This window comes from Lonchura striata, chromosome 30, assembly GCF_050655825.1.
Source record: "Lonchura striata isolate lonStrDom1 chromosome 30, ASM5065582v1, whole genome shotgun sequence".
Classification (NCBI taxonomy): Eukaryota; Metazoa; Chordata; class Aves; order Passeriformes; family Estrildidae; genus Lonchura; species Lonchura striata.
This window is the reverse complement of record NC_140732.1, coordinates 8,747,945-8,766,059: the sequence shown is the minus strand read 5'-3', so window position 1 is coordinate 8,766,059 and position 18,115 is coordinate 8,747,945. Positions and strand designations below refer to the sequence as shown.

Below are 18,115 nucleotides of genomic sequence, written 5' to 3'. Positions count from 1 at the left end.
TCCGAACCGGGGTGGGGCGGATCCGGACCCCTGGGCCTCCCCCGCGCCTCTTCCTGCTTCAGTTTCCCACCCGAGCGGGACACGGGGGTGGGGAATATCCGGCACCTGCCGCGGGGGCGGGGAGACCACCCGGGAAACCCCCCGGTCCGCTGGGAGCTCCAGGCGCTCCCCGCGAGGGGCGGCGCGGAGTTACCGGGGGGTCACGAGGGGCTCCGGGCCCGTGAGGGTTCGTGTGTGTGTCCCCCCCTCCCCGCCGCTGTCCCTCCCTCTCCCACCCCGATCCCGGGAAGGAGCGAGACGGGCTCGATCCAAAATTCCTTTTTTTTTTAATGGTTCTGGTTTGGGACTTTTCGGGTTCGGGTTCAGTTCGGTTTTGTTGGGATTTTTTTTCTTTTTTTTTTTCTTTTTTTTTGCCTTTGATCTTTTATTTCTGGTTTCGGTTACTCGGTTCATGCAATGGCGGCGGCCCCGGTTCTGCCGCCTCCGTGCCTCGGGCGGGGTGGGGGGCCGGTTGCCCGTTCCCGGTGTCCGTTCCCGGTGTTCCCGGTGCCCGTTCCCGCTGTTGCCGGTGGCGGTACCCGGTGCCCATCCCGGAGCCTCCCGGGCTCCGCTCCCGCCCCGGCGGCTCCTCCCGGCCGGGGGGCTCCCCCGGGAGCTTCGCGGGGTCCCGGGGAGTCTCGGGGGTCCCCGGGGCCGCCCCCCCCCGCGGCGGCGGCGGCTCCTCCAGATGATAAAACTCATCCAAAACCCCGGGAGCGGGCGGGGGGGGGGTGCGGTGTGGGTGGCGACTCCCACCCCCCTGGCCGCGACACGTGGCGGAGCGCCCTGTCGCGATATGCCGGCCGCGTGCGCGCCCTGTCGCGACACGCCGTGGGAGGCGCCGCTAGCAGCAGTCATCGTCCGTCTCGCTGTAGGGGTCGCGGAGCCCGGGCCGCCCCTTCCCGGCGCTGTGGCCCGGGTAGTACCCGTTCGGCAGCCGCCGGGCGGGCCGGGGGGGCGACGGGCCGCCCCCACCGGGGGTGACGGTGCCGCGGGGGGCGCGGGGGGCGCGCCCGTCGAGCGGCAGCGGTGGCGGCGGCTCCGCCTCGCGGTGGGGCCAGCGGGCGGCGGGGCGGGCGGCGGGGCGGGGGTCGGCGGGCGGCGGCGGGCGGCGGGGGCCGCGGGCGGGGGGCGGCGCGGCGGGCGGGGGGCGGCGGGCGGCGGGCGAGTAGGAGACGTGGGGCCGCGGCGTGGCGGGGGTCGGCGGGAGCTGGCGGCGGGTGCGGCGGGGGGTGCTGGTCCCGGACGTGGAGAGCACCGGGCTGCCGCTGACCGAGCTGCTGCCCTGCAGCGACAGCGACACGGGGTGGTGGCGGCGGGGGGCGACGGGACACCCGGACGGCGGGGACGCGGACACACGGACATGGGGCGGGGGGAGGAAGGAAAAAGGGGACCCGCGGGTGTCGCAGCCACGGCGGGGGGGGGACACAGCCACGAGCCGTGCAGGCACGGGGGGGGGGACAAAGGAGAGCAGAAGGGACAGAAGAGACACGGGGGTCGCGGGCGGGGGGCGGCGGGACGCGGGGGCGCCGGGTCCCCCCAGAAGCACTCGCAAGGCAAAGCTCGGGGTCCGGGGGGGGGCATGGGGGAAGCGGGGAGAGCTGGAGAAGTTTGGAAGAGTCAGCCCGAAGTGGGAGCGCTGTACCCCAAATCTGGGGTCCTCGGGGGCGTTATCCCCCAAGTGTTCCGTGCGGGGAGCAATCCGCTTTTGGGGGGGGCCGTGAGCCCCCGATGCCAGACTGGGAGGGGGGGTCTGGGGACCGTCACCCCCAATTCGGGCATCTGGGGGGGGTCCGTGCTCTCTGAAGGGTGCTGAGGACCCCAAACCCATCTCAGGATGCGGGGGAGCCGTGTAGCCCACCCTCGTCAGGGTGGGGGGGGGTCTGCGCACCCCCAAACCTCAGATCAGGATCTGTGCCCTCCCAGGCTATGGGGGAGCCCCCAAACCCAGGTGGGGAGGAGGGTTGAGACCCCTTATTCAGGGGTGCACCCCAAAAGAGGAGTGTGGGGGGTCCCTGCAGCCTAGTGCAAGCCTGGAGGGGACCCTGTACCCCAATTTTGGTCTGGGGGAGTTCCGGGGTCCTTCTGGGGGGGATAAATGGGAAGATGTGGGGGGGGATCACCCCAAAACATCCCAGGGTGGCAAAGCAGCTCCTCCCGGAGTCACGGACTGATTTTTTTGGCAGGGGGTGGTGGGGGGGGGGGGGATGGCAGCTTCATTCCAAACTTTCCAGGGTGGCCGGAGCCTGGAGGGGCCGGAGCAGATTTTGGGGGGCCCCGAGCCGCTTACCTGGGCCACCCCTCGCCGTGACAGCGCAGCCAAAGCACAGCGATGGGGAAACAGAGAGGTGAATCAAGGCAGGGCCCCCCCAAGCAGCCGGGGGGGCCGGGGGGGCCAAGCGAGGGTGGGGCTCTGTGCGGGGTGGGGGGCGCGGAAGGGGCCGAGAGCAGGGAGGGGAGGGGGCGCATCTGGAGGGGTCGAAGCGTCGCCGCTGCCCCCCCCCCACCCCGCCCATCACCATCCCCAAATTCTTTTTTGGGGGGGGTCCTCTCCACCCCATCACCCTCCCATTGGGTGCTGCCCCTCCTGGGGGGGGGGCGGCTGGACTCTCAAAGTCGGGGCTGGGCCCCCAAGCTTGGGGGGGCTGGAAGCCCCAAGATGAGCACTGGATCCCCTAAGGGGTGGGGGGCTGGACGCCCAAGGTGAGCACTGAACTCCCCAAGGCTGGGGGGGGGGGCCGGACCCCCCATGTTGGAGCGCTGAGGGGGCTCTGCTGGTGTAACTGGGACGCCACCAGTACCGAACTGGGGCAGGCAGAACGGGCGGGGCGGGGGGCGCTGGGACCCCCTCCCCTCACCCAGACAGGCCCTTGGAGTTCGAGGGGGGGGGGGTCCCACAGCCCCCCCCTCCCCCCCAGCCTGAGCAGCACCCATAGGGGATCGGGGGGGTGGTCTTTGGTTGAAGACACCGGGGGTGCAGCCCTTGTCCCCCCCATGGCGGTGGGGGTCCTAGAGGCGGAGGGGGGGGGAGCGGAGGGGGGCACCCACCTGGCGGGGGGCCGCGTGTTCCCGGCCCTCGCTGGGCGAGCGGGACCAGCGGCGGTCCCGGGAGCGGGGCCGCCCGTAGTCGTGGCGCTCGGGGGGGGGCACGCCGCGGTCGCGGTCCCCCCCGGCGCCGCCCCCGTGGTGGTGGTGGTGGTGATGGTGGTGGTGGTGCCGGTGCCGCCGGTCCTTGGGCCGCCCCCGCTCGGGGTCCCGCTCCTTGGGGGGGGCGTCCCCCGACTGCGTGGTGACACTCAGGTCCGTGCCCAGCCCTGGGGAAGCGGGGGGACAAGGGGGGGGGTCAGGAGGGGGCGTGGGGGGACCCCTGAGGTGCGGGTTTGGGGCATTTTGGGAATCCTTGGGGGTTTGAGGAGTTCTCGTTGGATTTGGGGATTTTTTTGGGGGGTAGGGGTAGGAATTGCATTGGATGTTGGGGTTCCGCTGGGATTTAGGGGGTCCTCTGGGGTGTGGGGTCACTTATGGGAGTTTTGGGGTCCCTGTGGAGGGCTCTTGAGGCGGTTTTTGCGGGGATTTGATGTTCTTGGGGGATTTTAGGAGTTCTGGAAGGATTTGGGGTTTTTGATGGCGTTTTCTGGGGTCCCCAAGGATTTGGGGGCGCCCAGTGGACCTTGGGGGACAGCAGATGGTGACTCAGGCGACACCAGCAGCCGGAGCAGACCCGGTGGCCTCGGGCCAGGAGCCACAGTCACTGGCCACCGGTCACGGGTGGCCCTGGGGACACCCAGGCCGGAGCGGGGACGCGTCCCCACGCAGGGGCCGCACCTGTGTCGCCGTCGGTGTAGCGGCTGAGGGAGCGCTCGGAGGCGCGGTGGCCGCGGTGGCCACGGCGGGGGTGGTGGCGCTGGCCGTCCTCGCCGGGGGGGACCCGCTCCAGGGAGAAATCGTCCAGGCGAACGCCGCGGGCGCGGGAGTGGCCCAGCAGCGACGCCGAGCGCTTCATGGGGCTCGAGTCCGCGATGGTCTGCGGGACACGGGCCGGGGGCGTCACCGGGGGGAGGGCGGGGGCTCTGGGAGGGACATCGGAGCCGGGGGGCTCAGGGGGGTCACCGGGGAGGGGTGGCTGCAGAGGGAGCGTGTCCTGGGGGGGGAACCTGAGGGGGGTGGGGTCACCTGTGTGCTCCGAGCCCTCCGGAGCTTCGCTGGCCCAGATCCCTCCGGTCCGTCCGTCCATCCCCCATCCATCCATCTGTCCGTACATCCGTCCTCCCCTTCCTTCCCCATCCCTCCTCCGGACACGGCAGCTGACCGCTGTCCCCTCCGGGGCTGTCCCCTCCGGGGCTGTCCCCTCCGGGGCTGTCCCCTCCGGGGCTGTCCCCACGGCCCCCGGATCCGTCCCTACACGCCCCCCCGCCCCCGGTGGGTGCCGCCGGGCTGGGACGAAGGCGGTGTTCCCCGTTGTCACACTGTCCCCATTGTCACCGTGTTCCCACGGCCCTGGGGTGGTTCCCCAGGACAGATTCTCCCCCGCCCCGGCCTGCTGCTCTAAGCATTGAGCTGCTGCTGAGTGAGATCGGGGGGAGCAGAGGGACAGGGGGACAGGGGGACAGGGACAAGGACGCTGCTCCTCGCTGACGAGGTCCAGGTGTCCACAGGTGGTGCAGAAGGTGACACACAGGGGACAAAGGTGTGGGGGCAGGGGGGAACACAGGGACAGTCGGGGGGGCCGTGAGGGGTCTAGGGGGGCCAGTGGGGTGGGGGGGCTTTGAGGGGGGATCTCTGGGGGGTTCTGGAGGGGAGTGGGGGGTCCAGGGAGGTTTGTGGGGTGGGGAGGGGGGCGCTGGGTGTGGCTGTGCGGGTCCGAGGGAGGCTGTGGAGTGCCAGGGGGTTCCGAGGAAGACTTTGGGGTGCCGAGGGGGGGGTCCGAGGGGCGGGGGGGCTCTGGCGGGGGGGGGGGTCTCGGGGGCCCCGCGGTACCTACACTGAGGTTATTGCCTCGGGGTCGGACCTTCCTCCGCTGCCAGAGCCGGCCCAGGAGGTGCCCGCGGAGCCGGAGGAGAGACAGAGACCGCTGTGAACCCGGACCGGGGGTCCGGGGGGCGCGGGGGGCGGGGGCAGCAGACAAGCAGCGGCGGGGGGGGCAGCAGCAGCAATGAGCAGAGCAGCCAGAGCGTCCCTGTCCCCGTCCCTGTCCCCAGCAAGCCGCGGGGACGCTCCCAAAGCTGGCGGCAGCGAGGCTGGGCACCCTCCGGAGCCCCCGACCTTGACTGTGCTGGAGCCCAGTGTCCCCACGGGGGACCAGTGGCCACCGGGCCACCCCACGTGTGTCCCCCCACCACGCCAGAAGCCCCCTGCTGCCATGCTCATGCCCCCCTCGAGACCCCCAGCCCAGCGCTGCAGCCACTGCAGGGGACACGGGACACTGCCAGGTGTCCCCAAGGCCACCCCTCCCCACCATTAAAGCTGCGGGGGCGATGCCAGCCTGGGGGGCTCCCCGGCGTCCTCGGTGTGACGGCACGGGTGGCACCCGGGCTGTCCCCTCACCTGGGTGTCGGCAGGCAGCCGGGGCATGGAGGCGGCGCGGCCGTGCCCCTCCATGGGCAAGTAGTCACTGTCCGAGTGGCCATCCTTGGGCATCTCCCGCATCTCCACCAGCTGCGGCACCGGGGAAACTGAGGCACGCCCGGGGGGGCGGGCAGGGGACATGGGGGAGGTGTGGCCCGGGGTGGCACCGCCGCTCACCTGGGAGTTGGGGCGGCTGTTGGGGACATCGTCGGGGTGTCCCCGCTCGGGGCTCCAGGTGCCGGTCCTCTGGAACATCTCCTGGGCGCGCTGCGTGACCCAGGACTGGCTCTCCTTCATGTCCCCGTCCCGCGCGGCCCTGGGGGACAGCGGCGCTCAGAGCCCTGCTGGGACACCGGGGACTCCGGGGACACCGGGGGGGCACTTACGGCTCCGCCGTGGGCGCCGCGTCCGGTCCCGGGGGCCCCTCCTGGGTGGGGGACGGTGGCTCCATGCGCTGGAACATCAGCGGCGTCCGGTTCTGTGGGGACACGGGAGGCTGGACACGGGACATGGGGACACCGGGACACCAAGAGGGGACACCGGGATGGCAGAGGAGGGGACAGGGCCGAGCTGGGAGCTGCGGGGCGGGGGTGGGGACACCGTGGGGTGACAGGGAGGGGACCACGGGGGACAGTGGCGGTGTCCCACCTGCTCCTCGCGCATGGCCTGCAGCTTCTTGGCCTTGCTCTGCCGGTAATACTCCATGATCATCATGGCCGCGTAGATCTTCCCCACCGTCAGGTCGGTGGCTGCGGGGACACGGGTCAGCGGGGACAGCGTGGGGACAGCGGGGACACTGGGGACAGGGCGGCCCCTTACACTTGTGTGGGGTGACGAGCAGGTCCAGGTTTTTGGGGGACAGGTTGGGCCAGATGGCGATCATCTCCTTGCGCAGCTCCGCGTCCATCTGCTGCTTGTCCGCCCCACCTGCGGGGACACGCGGGTGACACGCGGGTGACACGGGTGGCTCTGCGCGGGACACCCCGGCCTCGCCAGCCCCGTGGGGACCCGTGTCCCCACGCACACCCCCTCCATGTCCCCCATGTCCCCACGTCCCCTTGTCTGCTGTGTCCCTTTTGTCCATGTGTCCTCCCGTACCCCCTCGTGTCCCCAATGTCCCCCCGTGTCCCCAATGTCCCCCGATGTCCCTGTGTCCCCCCGTGTCCCCAGTGTCCCCCCACGCCCCCCGATGTCCCTGTGTCCCCCTGCCTTTGGCGATCTTGATGTCCAGCGCGGTGCGGATCAGGGCCATCAGGGTGGAGTTGAAGTGCACCGTGTTGTCATCGGCCACCGGCAGATCCATGCGGAGCAGCCGCTGCGTGGGGGGGCCAAATTTGGGGGGGGAGGTCAGCCGGCACCCCCGACCCCCCCATCCCCGGGGGGGAAGGGCGGGGCTGGTGAGAAGGCGGGGGCAGCCCCGCCTAGCAGGCAGGGAAACTGAGGCACGACCCCCCCCAACCCCTCCCCTTGGCCTCCCGCCTTCTCCCCACGGAATTCCCAGTTTGGTGGGGGGGATGGGGCACGGCCAAGCGGGACCCCCAAAATATTTTTTTTTTGGGGGGGGGGCGGCGCATGCGGTTCATGCAGCAGGAGGAGGGGGGGGGCTCATTCCCAGTCCCATTCCGTGGATTTTTGGGGGTTGGGGGGTGCAATCCGGCATCCTCAGGGTGGGGGGGGCGAGGGGGGTCACACGTGCGTGGAGGGATTATTTTGCCAGGCCTCAGCACCGCGCCCCCTCCCCCTCAGCCCCTCCCAAAAAACAGCGACACCCCCGCCCACCCCGCGACCCCCCCCATGCAGCCCCGCGGAGGGGAGAGAGGGGTGCAGAGCGAGCGATGCCAGCGGGGAAACTGAGGCACGGACTCCCCCCCCACCTCATGCCCGACCCCAGCCCCCCCCCACCACGATGCAGGACCCCCCCCCCACCCCACGATGCAACTCCGGAGTCCCCGCGGCTCGGGGGGGAGGGGCAGGGGCCGTGCAGCAGCCGGGGGGGGGGGCTCACTGAGGGGGGAGGGGGTGGGGCTGGGGGGGGGGGTCCCTAAAATGGGGTGCGCTGGGGAAGACCTCCGATATGGGGGGGGCAGGAACCCCAAAATGGGGCTGGGGGGGCTGGCTGAGCCCTTTGGGGGGTCCTAAAAGGAGGTACCCCAAATTGGGGCGGAGGGAGCTGGTTGAGCTCTTTGGGGGACCCCAAAAGGAGGGACCCCCCAAATAGAGGCTGGGGGGGGCTGGTTGAGCTCCTTGGGGGACCCCAAAAGGAGATTTTGGAGGGGGGGGCTGAGACCCACAAAGGACCCCAAATAGCGGCTGGGGGGATTTGGTTGGTCCCTTCAAGAGACCCCAAATTGGGGCGGGGGGGGGGGGCTGGTGGAGCCCCTTGGGGGGACCCCAAAAGGAGGGACCCCAAATTTGGGCTCTGGGAGGGGGTGAGCTCTTTGAGGACACCCCGAATTGGGGCTGGGGGGCGCTGAGCTCTTTGTGGGGACCCCAAAAGGAGGGACCCCCCCCAAATTTGGGCTCTGGGAGGGGGTGAGCTCTTTGAGGACACTCCAAATTGGGGCTGGGGGGGCACTGAGCTCTTTGTGGGGACCCCAAAAGGAGGGACCCCCCAAATAGGGGCTGGGGGGGGCTGGTTGAGCTCCTTGGGGGACCCCAAAAGGAGATTTTGGAGGGGGGGGCTGAGACCCAGAAGGGACCCCAAATAGCGGCTGGGGGGATTTGGTTGGTCCCTTCAAGAGACCCCAAATTGGGGCTGGGGGGGGGGCTGGTGGAGCCCCTTGGGGGGTCCCCAAAAGGAGGGACCCCAAATTTGGGCTCTGGGAGGGGGTGAGCTCTTTGAGGACACTCCAAATTGGGGCTGGGGGGCGCTGAACTCTTTGTGGGGACCCCAAAAGGAGGGACCCCTCCCAAATTTGGGCTCTGGGAGGGGGTGAGCTCTTTGAGGACACCCCAAATTGGGGCTGGGGGGCGCTGAGCTCTTTGTGGGGACCCCAAAAGGAGGGACCCCCCCCAAATTTGGGCTCTGGGGGGGGTCCCGTTGGTCCCTTCCAGGAGACCCCCGAAGGAAAACTCCTGGAGACCTATGAGGGGTCCAGCTGAGCCCCAGGGGGACCCCAAAACCCTTTTTGGGGTGGTTTTGGGGGGGGGGGTGGTGATGGGGGGGTTATGGGGGGGGGGCGCATCTTACCCAGCCCATCCTGGGGGGGCTCAGCAGGGGCCGGCGGCCGCAGGAGGGAAAAACCGAAACAACCACCAAAAAAACCCCAAAAAAACCCAAAAGTCCCCCAAAGTGCGGCCGGGGGAGGCCGGGGCCGGGGGGGGGGCACCCCCGGGGGGGTATTCTACCTTATAGGCCACGCGGGGGGGGCAGCTGGTGCCCAGCCCCAGCGGCGGCGACATGTGCCGCAGCATTTCGTACATGTCGGCGAGGGTCAGGCGGCCCCTGGGGGCGAGAGAGGGGGGGGGACACACCGGGGGTTACCGGGGCGGGGGGCGGCGGCACGGCGAGAGAAGAAATGCCGAGCGTGGGCTTCAACATGAACGAGCGAACGAATGGATAAATGAATAAATACGTGAAGAAATGAAAGAGGGGCACGTGGAAATGAAAAAAATCAGAATTGAATTAAAATTTTAATTAAATTTTTTTAAAAAAAAAAAGATAAAATTAAAATAAAATTTTTTTAAAGTAGAATTAAATAAAAATTTAAAAATTTTAAATATATTAAGTATTAAATATATTATATATTATATTAAATATAATAATATATATTATATTAAATATAATATTATATATTATATTAAATGTATAATATAGTTAATAATACATATTATATATTATATAAAATAGATAATATATATAATATATATTGTATATTGTATATATAATATATAACGTATAACATATAACATATAACATATAACATATAACATATAATATATTATATATTATATATTATATATTATATATTATATATTATATATTATATATTATATATTATATATTATATATTATATATTATATATTATATACATATAATATATAATATATAATATATAACATATAATATATTAATTATATATTATATATTATATATAATATATTATATATTATATATTATATATTATATATTATATATATTATATATAATATATAATATATAATATATAATATAATATATATAATATATAATATATAATATATAATATATATAATATATTTTTATATTATATAGTTATATAATTATATAATATAATATTATATAATATATTTTTATATTATATTAAATATAAAAATATTACATTACAATCAAAATTTTTAAAAAATTAATATTAAATTAAAATTAAAATAAATTTTAAAAAAATTAGAATTAAATTAAAATTAAGATATAATAAAATAAAATAAAATAGAAAATGGAAATTTCAAAACAAAGAAACTATGAGATAACTTACATTTTAAATTAAAAAATTAAATAGGAAATTTTTTTTTAATTTATTTAAATTTTTTTTTAAAAAGAGATTGGAAATTTAAAAGCAAAGAAATGAAACTAATTCGAATATTTAAATGATTAAGCATAATCAAGTAGCGAAAAGGATAAAGATGAGAAGAAAAAAATAAAAATAAGGAGAATATGAAGAATGTGGAGTATAAAAAAATTACGAAAATAATTCAGTAATAAATACATAGAACTAAGAAATATTTAATTAACAAAGATATTTAAACGACAAAAATAATTAAATTAATAAAATAATTTAATAATTAAAATAATATCGAAAATAATCTTATTATGTAAATAATTAAACAATATAAATCATTAACTAATAAAAATAAATAACAAAAATAAAAACAATAATAATTTTGCAATGAGAACAATTAAATAATGTAAAAAAACAATGAAAAACAAATGGATTGCGATAAATAATTAAATGATGGTGAATTATTAATGGGTAAATAATAATAAATATATAAAAACAATTTTAAAATAACAAAACACTGCACAACAAAATAATGATAACAATAAAATAATAATAACCTGATAAATAATGATAGATAATAAAAATTTAAATAAGAATAATTCTATAATAATAAAATAATACATAATAAAATAATGATAAAATAATACATAACAAAATAAAAATAAAATAAAATAACAATAAAGAATAATAAATAATTACGGAATTAATACTAAATAGCAAAACAACATAATGAATAATAATAAATAACAAAACAATGGAAATAAAAACAATAAACCACAATGTAATGAACAATAATAAATAATAAAATAACAATAAATAACAACCCAATGAAAAATAATAACCAATAAAACGATAATTAATAAAATCATACTAATTATGAATAATTAATATGCAAACAGAACCATTCCAATCAACCAAGAACCAAGGAAACCCAAAGCGAGGCCAAGCAGAATTTCCCCTCCTGGCCCCGCCCGCGCTGCTCGGGGGGTTTGGGGAGGGGGTTTGGGGGTGCCCCATGCCGGGGGGGCCGCGGGAAGCCGGGGGTCTCCATGCCGGGGGGCTGTGTGTCCATATACATGATATATATGTTTATTCCATATATATGATGTATATCCGGCGCCAGGAAGCGCATTCGGGGGCTGGGGGAGGGGCGGCGTGGCTGGGGGGGTTTGGGGGGGTCGGTTTTGGGGGGGGGGCGAACCTTGCAGGCCACCCTATGGGGGCATTTCTTGCCTAGGCCCAGGGGGGGGGAGATCACGCGCAACAAACTGTACATGTCCCGGTAGTGGATGCGCCCGCTGCAAGAGACACACGTTAGTGGGGGGGCGGGACCCCCCCGGCCCCCCAAAACCGGGACAGACCCCTAAAACCGGGACAACCCCCATGGGAACCCCCCCAGACCCCTCTGGGCCGGGGGCCTGCCCCCTCTGCATGAGACACACGTTAGTGGGGGGGCGGGACCACCCCCCAAAAAAAACAGGATCCTCCCCAAAAACTGGGATACCCCCACCCCAAAACAGGGACAACCCCCCAAGACCCCTCCGGGCCAATGGGGGGGGGCAGTGTGGAGTTGCGTTATGTATATGTTTTATTATCCCTGTATTATTCCTTTGTACCCCCGTGTGCAACTTGGTTTATCCCCAGTTTTCCCGCCTTGTCCGCCCTTCCCGCCTTCCCAGTATCTATCCATCACCCTGAAAGAGGCATTTTACCCCCCCCGGGTGCCTTGTCTATCAGCCGCGAAAACGGGGCCGCTCGTTGGGCGCCAGCTGGCGCCCAACGTGGGGCCCCGTTTTCGCGGCAGGGCAGAAAGGTGCATCAGTGGGGGGACGGGACCTCCCCTCCCGAAAAATCCGGGACACCCCCCCCTCAAATTGGTAAACCCCCCCCAATACCGGGACACCCCCCGAGACCCCCCCGAGACCCTCCCGGGCCGGGGGGGGGCAGGAAAGGTGCGTTATTGGGGGTTTGGGCACCTCAGACACCCCCGGCATGGGGAGGGGTCGATAGGAGCCCCCAGGCCCCCCCCCGGGGATAATTCGGGCTCCAGGGACCCCTGCGGGTTGGGGGGGGGCACACCAGGGGATCCCCCCACAGAGGAATTGGGGGGGTGGGTCTTGGGGTCGCCTTTCCCCACAAACCCCACTGCCCCCCCCCATTTGGGGGGAGGGGACATGCGACCCCTCCGCTGGGAGGGGAACGTGTGGTCTGGGGGTGTCCCTGTTCCCTATGGGGGTGTCCCTGTCCCCCCACCGGGGGTCCGGGGGTGTCCCTGTCCCCTCCGGGGGTCTCCCGGTCCCCCCCGCTGGAGTCCGGGGGTGTCCCTGTCCCCTCCGGGGGTGTCCCTGTCCCCCCCCCGGGGGTCCGGGGGTGTCCCTGTCCCCTCCGGGGGTCTCCCGGTCCCCCCCCCGGGGGTCCTTACCAGGCAGCGGGGTCGTACTCGGCCCAGACCCGCACGTACTCGTCCAGGTGGTGCGGGCCCAGGATGGACGAGTCGCGTGTCAGGTACTCGAAGTTGTCCATGATGACGGCCACAAAGAGGTTCAGCATCTTCGGGGGGGGTCGGGGGGTGCAGGGGGGTCAGGGGTCTGTCCCCACCCCCGCCAGAGCCCCCCCGAGGGACACGGAGCCCCCCGGGCTCAGCAGGGGGAGAGCAAGGAGATGAAGGGAGGATTAGGGGTGTGGGGAGGGGGCTCTGGGGGGCACGGGGAGGGTTCAGGGGTGTTTTGGAGGGGTTTGGGCCATGCTTGGGGGCAGTTTGGGGCACCTGGGGGGGCTTGGTGGGGTTCGAGGGCAGTTCAGGGCACTTTGGGGGCGGTTTGCATGGGTGTGATGTGGGTTGGGGGGTTTTGGGGGGGTTTGAGGACAGTCTGGGGGAATTTGGGGCAGTTTGGGGGGAATTGGGAGGTTTGGGGACCCCCCCGGAGGGCTCACCAGGAACGAGCAGAGGAAGATGAAGGACACGAAGTAGAAGTAGGCGAACTCGTTGCCGCACTCGTCCTCCTTGATGCCCGAGTTCTCATCGCACGGCTTGCCACTGAGGCACGACAGCATGATCTCGTGCCACGCCTCGCCGGTGGCACTCCTGGGGACAAGGGGACACGCCGGTGACACGGCAAGGGGGGCTGGCACAGCCAGGGTGGCACCAGTGTGGCACTGGGGGCACTGGGACACAGCCCAGGGGTGTGGTGGGGTGGCACTGGGATCACGCCAGGTGACACCAAGGTGGCACTGGGATCACGCCAGGTGACACCGGGGTGGCACTGGGATCACGCCAGGTGACACCGGGGTGGCACCGGGATCACAGCGGGGTGGCACTGGGATCACATCAGGTGACACTGGGGTGACACCGGGATCACGCCAGGTGACACCGAGGTGGCACTGGAATCACACCGGGGTGGCACTGGGATCACACCAGGTGACACCGGGGTGGCACTGGGATCACACTGGGGTGGTACTGGGATCACATCAGGTGACACTGGGGTGACACCGGGATCACGCCAGGTGACACCGGGGTGGCACCCAGGTGGCAGCGGGGCTCACCTGAAGAGCAGCATCAGCGCCTGGAAGAAAGTGCGGAAGTTGTTGTGCTGGGTGATGGCCGACTCGTCATCCTCCTCCTCAATTCCGATGTTCCCAAACACCTGGAGGGGGGGCCCGGGCAGCTCAGGGGGGGCTGGGGGTGCCACCTGCAGCCGGGGGTGTCACCTGCAGCCGGGGGTCTCACCTGCATCCCGATGATGGCGTAGATGAAGAAGAGCATGGCGATGAGCAGGCACACGTAGGGCAGGGCCTGGGGGCACAGCGGGGTCGGTCACGGGGGGCAGCCCTCGGGGGGGAGTGGGGGCACAGTTCTGGGGGGTTTTGGGGGGCACCTTGAAGGACTGGACGAAGGTCCAGAGCAGGATGCGGATGGTGTAGCCCTGGCGCAGGAGCTTGATGAGCCGCGCGGCGCGGAAGAGCCGCAGGAAGCTCAGGTTGATGAAGTTGTTCTGGGGGGGGCGGGGGGGACACGGAGAAAAGGGGATGAGGAGGGGAAAGGGGACCCCAGGAATGGGGTCAGGGGAGGGGAGGGGGACTGGCAGTGCCCACCTACCCCGAACTCCGTCACCAGGATGTCTGTGATGCTGCCCAGGACCGTCACGAAGTCGAAGATGTTCCAGGCATCACGGAAGTAATTCTGGGAGGGGGCAGGGGGGGAAGGGACGTGGGGTCCCGGATCTCAGAGTACCCCTGCACTGACCCCTTCAATCTCAGGGTAACCCTGTGTTGGATTCCTGTATCCAGTGGCAGATCCCATGAGGTCCTTGGGGTCCCCTGAGCTTTTGGGGTCCCCGACATTCCCGGGATTCCCTGACATCTTGGCACGCGCCCCTCTCCCCGTGTCCCCAGGGTGTCCTGGTGGTCTGGGGGTCCCCCCAACCCTGGGGTCCCCATACCAGGACACCGAAGGCCATGATCTTGAGGAGACACTCGAGGGAGAAGAGGGAGGTGAAGACGTTGTTGAACATCTTGAGGACGTTCTCGTAGGTGTCAGAGGCATCGTAGAACTGCGGGAACAGCGTGGGAGGGTGGGGACAGGGGGACGTGGTGGGGCAGGGGTGGCTCCAGGGGGACAGGGACAGGGACAAGGGCGTTTCCTGGATCCCAGGGGTGCTTCTGATGGGGACAGAGGCGCAGGATAAAGCTGGGCTCCAGGAACGGCTCCAGGGATGGAGGGACAAGGGCAGGGAGGGGACAGAGCAGGACAAACCCCAGGACCACGAGGACCTGGGGGTTCCGGGGGTGGCAAAAACCCCTGGGGGTCCCCCCAGCCCCTCCAGCGCCGTCCCTGCCCACCTTCATCATGAGCACGATGGTGTTGAGGGCGATCATGGCCATGATGGTGTACTCGAAGGGAGGGGACACCACGAACTGCCACATGCGGTACTGGAAGCTCTGGCGGTTCTGGGGCATGTGCCGGGTCAGCGGCTTGGCGCTGATGGCAAAGTCGATGCAGGCTCTCTGCAGAGGAGGGGGGGACACGGGGGTGTCACCCACCCCGGAGGGGACACGGAGATGCCACCCACCCTGGCACGGCCCCCAGAGCACTGCACCTCGTTCTTCTCCAGGCTGTACTCCTCCATCATCTTGTCCCCCTGCTCCTGGAAGGTGATGATGATCAAGGCCACGAAGATGTTGACGAAGAAGAAGGGGAAGACCACGAAGTAGACGACGTAGAAGATGGACATCTCCATGCGGTACCCGGGGCTCGGCCCTTGGTTCTCATATGTAGCATCCACCGAGTGCTTGAGGACCCTGAGGGGCAGGGATTTGGGGCTTGGGGGGGGTCCCACTGCCCCCACCAGACCCCCGCCCCAAATCCCTGCCAGCCTTACTGCGGCCACCCCTCGCCGGTGGAGACGGTGAAGAGGGTGAGCAGCGCCCAGAGCACGTTGTCGTAGTGGAACTCGTACTTCTTCCACTCGCGCTTCTGCGCCTTCACCTCGTTGTCCTTCTCATACACCAGGTACTCGCCCCTGCCCAGGGAGGGGCGGTGGGCGAGGGCCGGGCGGGGCGGGCCGGGCCCCTCCCGGCCGGGCCGTACCTGCAGTCCTTCTCGAACTCCTTGGACTCGTCGGTGCAGTAGAAGAACTTGCCCTTGAAGAGCTGCACGGCCACCACGGCGAAGATGAACATGAAGAGCATGTACACGATGAGGATGTTGAGGACGTTCTTCAGCGAGTTCACCACGCAGTCAAACACGGCCTGGGGGAGGGGGAGGGTCAGCTGCTTGGGGACCCTCCATCGCTGCTTGGGACCCCCCCCTGAATTCTCCTCCCCCCCGGAGCCCACCTTGAGCTTGGGCAGCCTCTTGATGGTCTTCAGGGGCCGGAGCACGCGAAGGACGCGGAGGGACTTGATGGTGTTGATGTCCTTCCCTTTGCTGCTGCCACTGGTGGGGCCGGGGAGGCGAACAGGGGGTGTGGGACCCCTGGCACGACCCCCGGGAGCCCCAGCAGAACCCCTCCCCCCTCCCCTCCCCCCTCCCCTCCCCTCCCACCAAGCTCAGCCCCTCCCCCCTGCCCCCTCCCCATCACATGTTTGCCTGAGGCAGTTTTGGGGGGGGGGGGTGCGGGGGTGGGAATTTGGGGAGGGGGAGCGAGGCACGAGCATGAGCACGAGGAGAGGACGAGGACGGAGAGACGAAGGCGGAAGGATTTACCGTGAGCTGCTCCTGCGGCGGAGGCGGAGGAAGCGGAGAGACAAGGCACGGTCAGAGCCCCCCCTTCCCCGGTACCTCCGACCCCCCCCAGGTCAGGGGGGACCCTCGGGGCAGCCCCACCTCCGGGAGGTGGTCGGGGTCTGCTCCGGGTTTACTCCCGTGTTACTCAGGGGCTGCTGGGTCTCGTGGGAGATGCTCAGCCCAGCCTTGGAGGCTGCTCAGTTACTCAGGGGATGCTCAAACTTTACCCCGGGGATGCTCAGCCTTTACTCAGTGGATTCTCCTCCTTGACTCAGAGGATTCTCCCCCTTTATTCAGGGGATTTTCCCCCTTTACTCAGAGTATTCTCCCCCTTTGCTCAGGGGATTCTCCCCCTTTATTTGGGGGATTTTCCCCCTTTACTCAGAGTATTCTCCCCCTTTACTCGGGGGATTCTCGCTCCCCCAGGAGTCACTCGCCCCTTCCTAGCGGGTTCCTCCTCCTTCCCTGCCACACCGACACGGGGACGGTGACAGGACGACACAGACGCGGTGACAAAGCGACAACAGAGCGCAGGCAGCGGCACAGACCCCACCGGGGGCACGGGGGGCACTGGGGGGGCACTCACGTGAAGGCAAAGGCCACCAGTGCCCCGCTGACCACAATGAAATCCAGAATGTTCCACAGGTCCCGGAAATAGGAACCTTGGTGAAGCACCAGCCCCAGATCCACCATCTGCAGGGGGGCAGCGAGGTTTGGGAGGTGGGGGCAAGGGGTCAGGGGGCTGCAGGGGGGGCTCCCTCACCCTGCAGACCCCTCCGCATGCTCACCTTGATCACCATCTCGAAGGTGAAGACCCCCGTGAAGACGTAATCAAAGTAACGCAGCACCTGGGGGGGGGGGGGGGGGGGCAAAGCTGGGACTGGACCCCACAGAGCCCCCCAAAGCTCCCCCCAGCACCCCCCTAGAGCCCCCCAGACCCCCCCCGGCAGCACCCATTCTCTCAGAGCCAGCACACCCTGCCTGCAGAGCCCCCCCATTTTATTTAGGACTTCTTTTTGGGTCCCCCCCCGCCCCGTCGGTGGCAGAAAAGGGGAGGGGGTGGGGGTCTCACGTTGTTGCGGGGGGCGTTGGGCTGCACGGGGTCCTCGGCCGCCAGCGCGATGCTGCTCATGGCGATGACCATGAGGATGCACATCTCGAAGTAGCGCAGGTTCACGATGTAGTGGCACAGCCGCCGGAACCTGCCGAGGACAGGACCCCCGCCCGGTTAGGGCAGGACCCCCCCCCAACCTATTCCCAGGCCCTGCTGCTCACTCCCAGTGCTCCCAGTGTGACCCCCCCCAGCACCCCAGTACCCCCCAGAGCCACCCCAGTACAGCCCCATAGCCCCCCCCAGTACCCCCCGCGCCCTCCCAGCTCACGGGTTGGTGGTGGAGAGGATGAACATGGAGCTGTAGGGCACCATGGGCTTGGGGCCGTTCTCGTCCTGCCCGTCGCCTTCCTCCTCCTTCTTCTCCTCCTCCTCCTTGCGGGGCAGCGGCTCGGGGTTGGCGTTCCTGTTCACTGCGGGGGGGACAGCGCCCTCAGGGACCCCCACCCCCGAGCCCCCTGATCCCCCGAATCCCCCTGATCCCCTAAACCCCACCCCAAATCCCCCTGACCCCCTCATCCTCTAAACTGCCCCGTACTCCCCGCATGTCCTAGACCCCCCCAGACCCTGTCAGACCCTCCCAGATCCTTCCAGACGCCTCCAGACCCCCTCAAACCCTCCCAGACCCTCCTGGATCCCCCCAGACCACCCCAGACACCCCCAGCCCCTTCCAGACCACCCCAGACCCCCCCAGACCC

The 18,115-nt window shown here is 62.4% G+C and overlaps 1 protein-coding gene across 1 annotated transcript in view; it reads right to left on the bottom strand.

Moving 5' to 3' along the window:
* Window positions 1-303: 303 nt before the first annotated feature.
* The window catches only part of CACNA1A (calcium voltage-gated channel subunit alpha1 A), a 33,705-nt gene continuing 15,893 nt past the window's right edge, over window positions 304-18,115 (bottom strand). The window contains exons 20-46 of the mRNA XM_085563392.1: window positions 17,689-17,830; window positions 17,379-17,508; window positions 17,095-17,154; window positions 16,893-16,999; window positions 15,916-16,015; window positions 15,668-15,828; window positions 15,459-15,599; window positions 15,177-15,378; window positions 14,920-15,084; window positions 14,520-14,630; window positions 14,177-14,260; window positions 13,956-14,072; window positions 13,808-13,873; window positions 13,624-13,724; window positions 13,015-13,165; window positions 12,503-12,630; window positions 8,953-9,049; window positions 6,814-6,919; window positions 6,424-6,531; window positions 6,253-6,353; window positions 5,991-6,082; window positions 5,782-5,920; window positions 5,584-5,694; window positions 5,021-5,056; window positions 3,865-4,063; window positions 3,088-3,353; window positions 304-1,324 (exon numbers count right to left, since the gene is read on the bottom strand). Coding sequence (XP_085419518.1) covers window positions 884-1,324; window positions 3,088-3,353; window positions 3,865-4,063; window positions 5,021-5,056; window positions 5,584-5,694; window positions 5,782-5,920; window positions 5,991-6,082; window positions 6,253-6,353; window positions 6,424-6,531; window positions 6,814-6,919; window positions 8,953-9,049; window positions 12,503-12,630; window positions 13,015-13,165; window positions 13,624-13,724; window positions 13,808-13,873; window positions 13,956-14,072; window positions 14,177-14,260; window positions 14,520-14,630; window positions 14,920-15,084; window positions 15,177-15,378; window positions 15,459-15,599; window positions 15,668-15,828; window positions 15,916-16,015; window positions 16,893-16,999; window positions 17,095-17,154; window positions 17,379-17,508; window positions 17,689-17,830 — 3,662 coding nt within the window. The 3' untranslated portion in view covers window positions 304-883. The remainder of the gene's footprint in view (window positions 1,325-3,087; window positions 3,354-3,864; window positions 4,064-5,020; window positions 5,057-5,583; window positions 5,695-5,781; window positions 5,921-5,990; window positions 6,083-6,252; window positions 6,354-6,423; window positions 6,532-6,813; window positions 6,920-8,952; window positions 9,050-12,502; window positions 12,631-13,014; window positions 13,166-13,623; window positions 13,725-13,807; window positions 13,874-13,955; window positions 14,073-14,176; window positions 14,261-14,519; window positions 14,631-14,919; window positions 15,085-15,176; window positions 15,379-15,458; window positions 15,600-15,667; window positions 15,829-15,915; window positions 16,016-16,892; window positions 17,000-17,094; window positions 17,155-17,378; window positions 17,509-17,688; window positions 17,831-18,115) is intronic.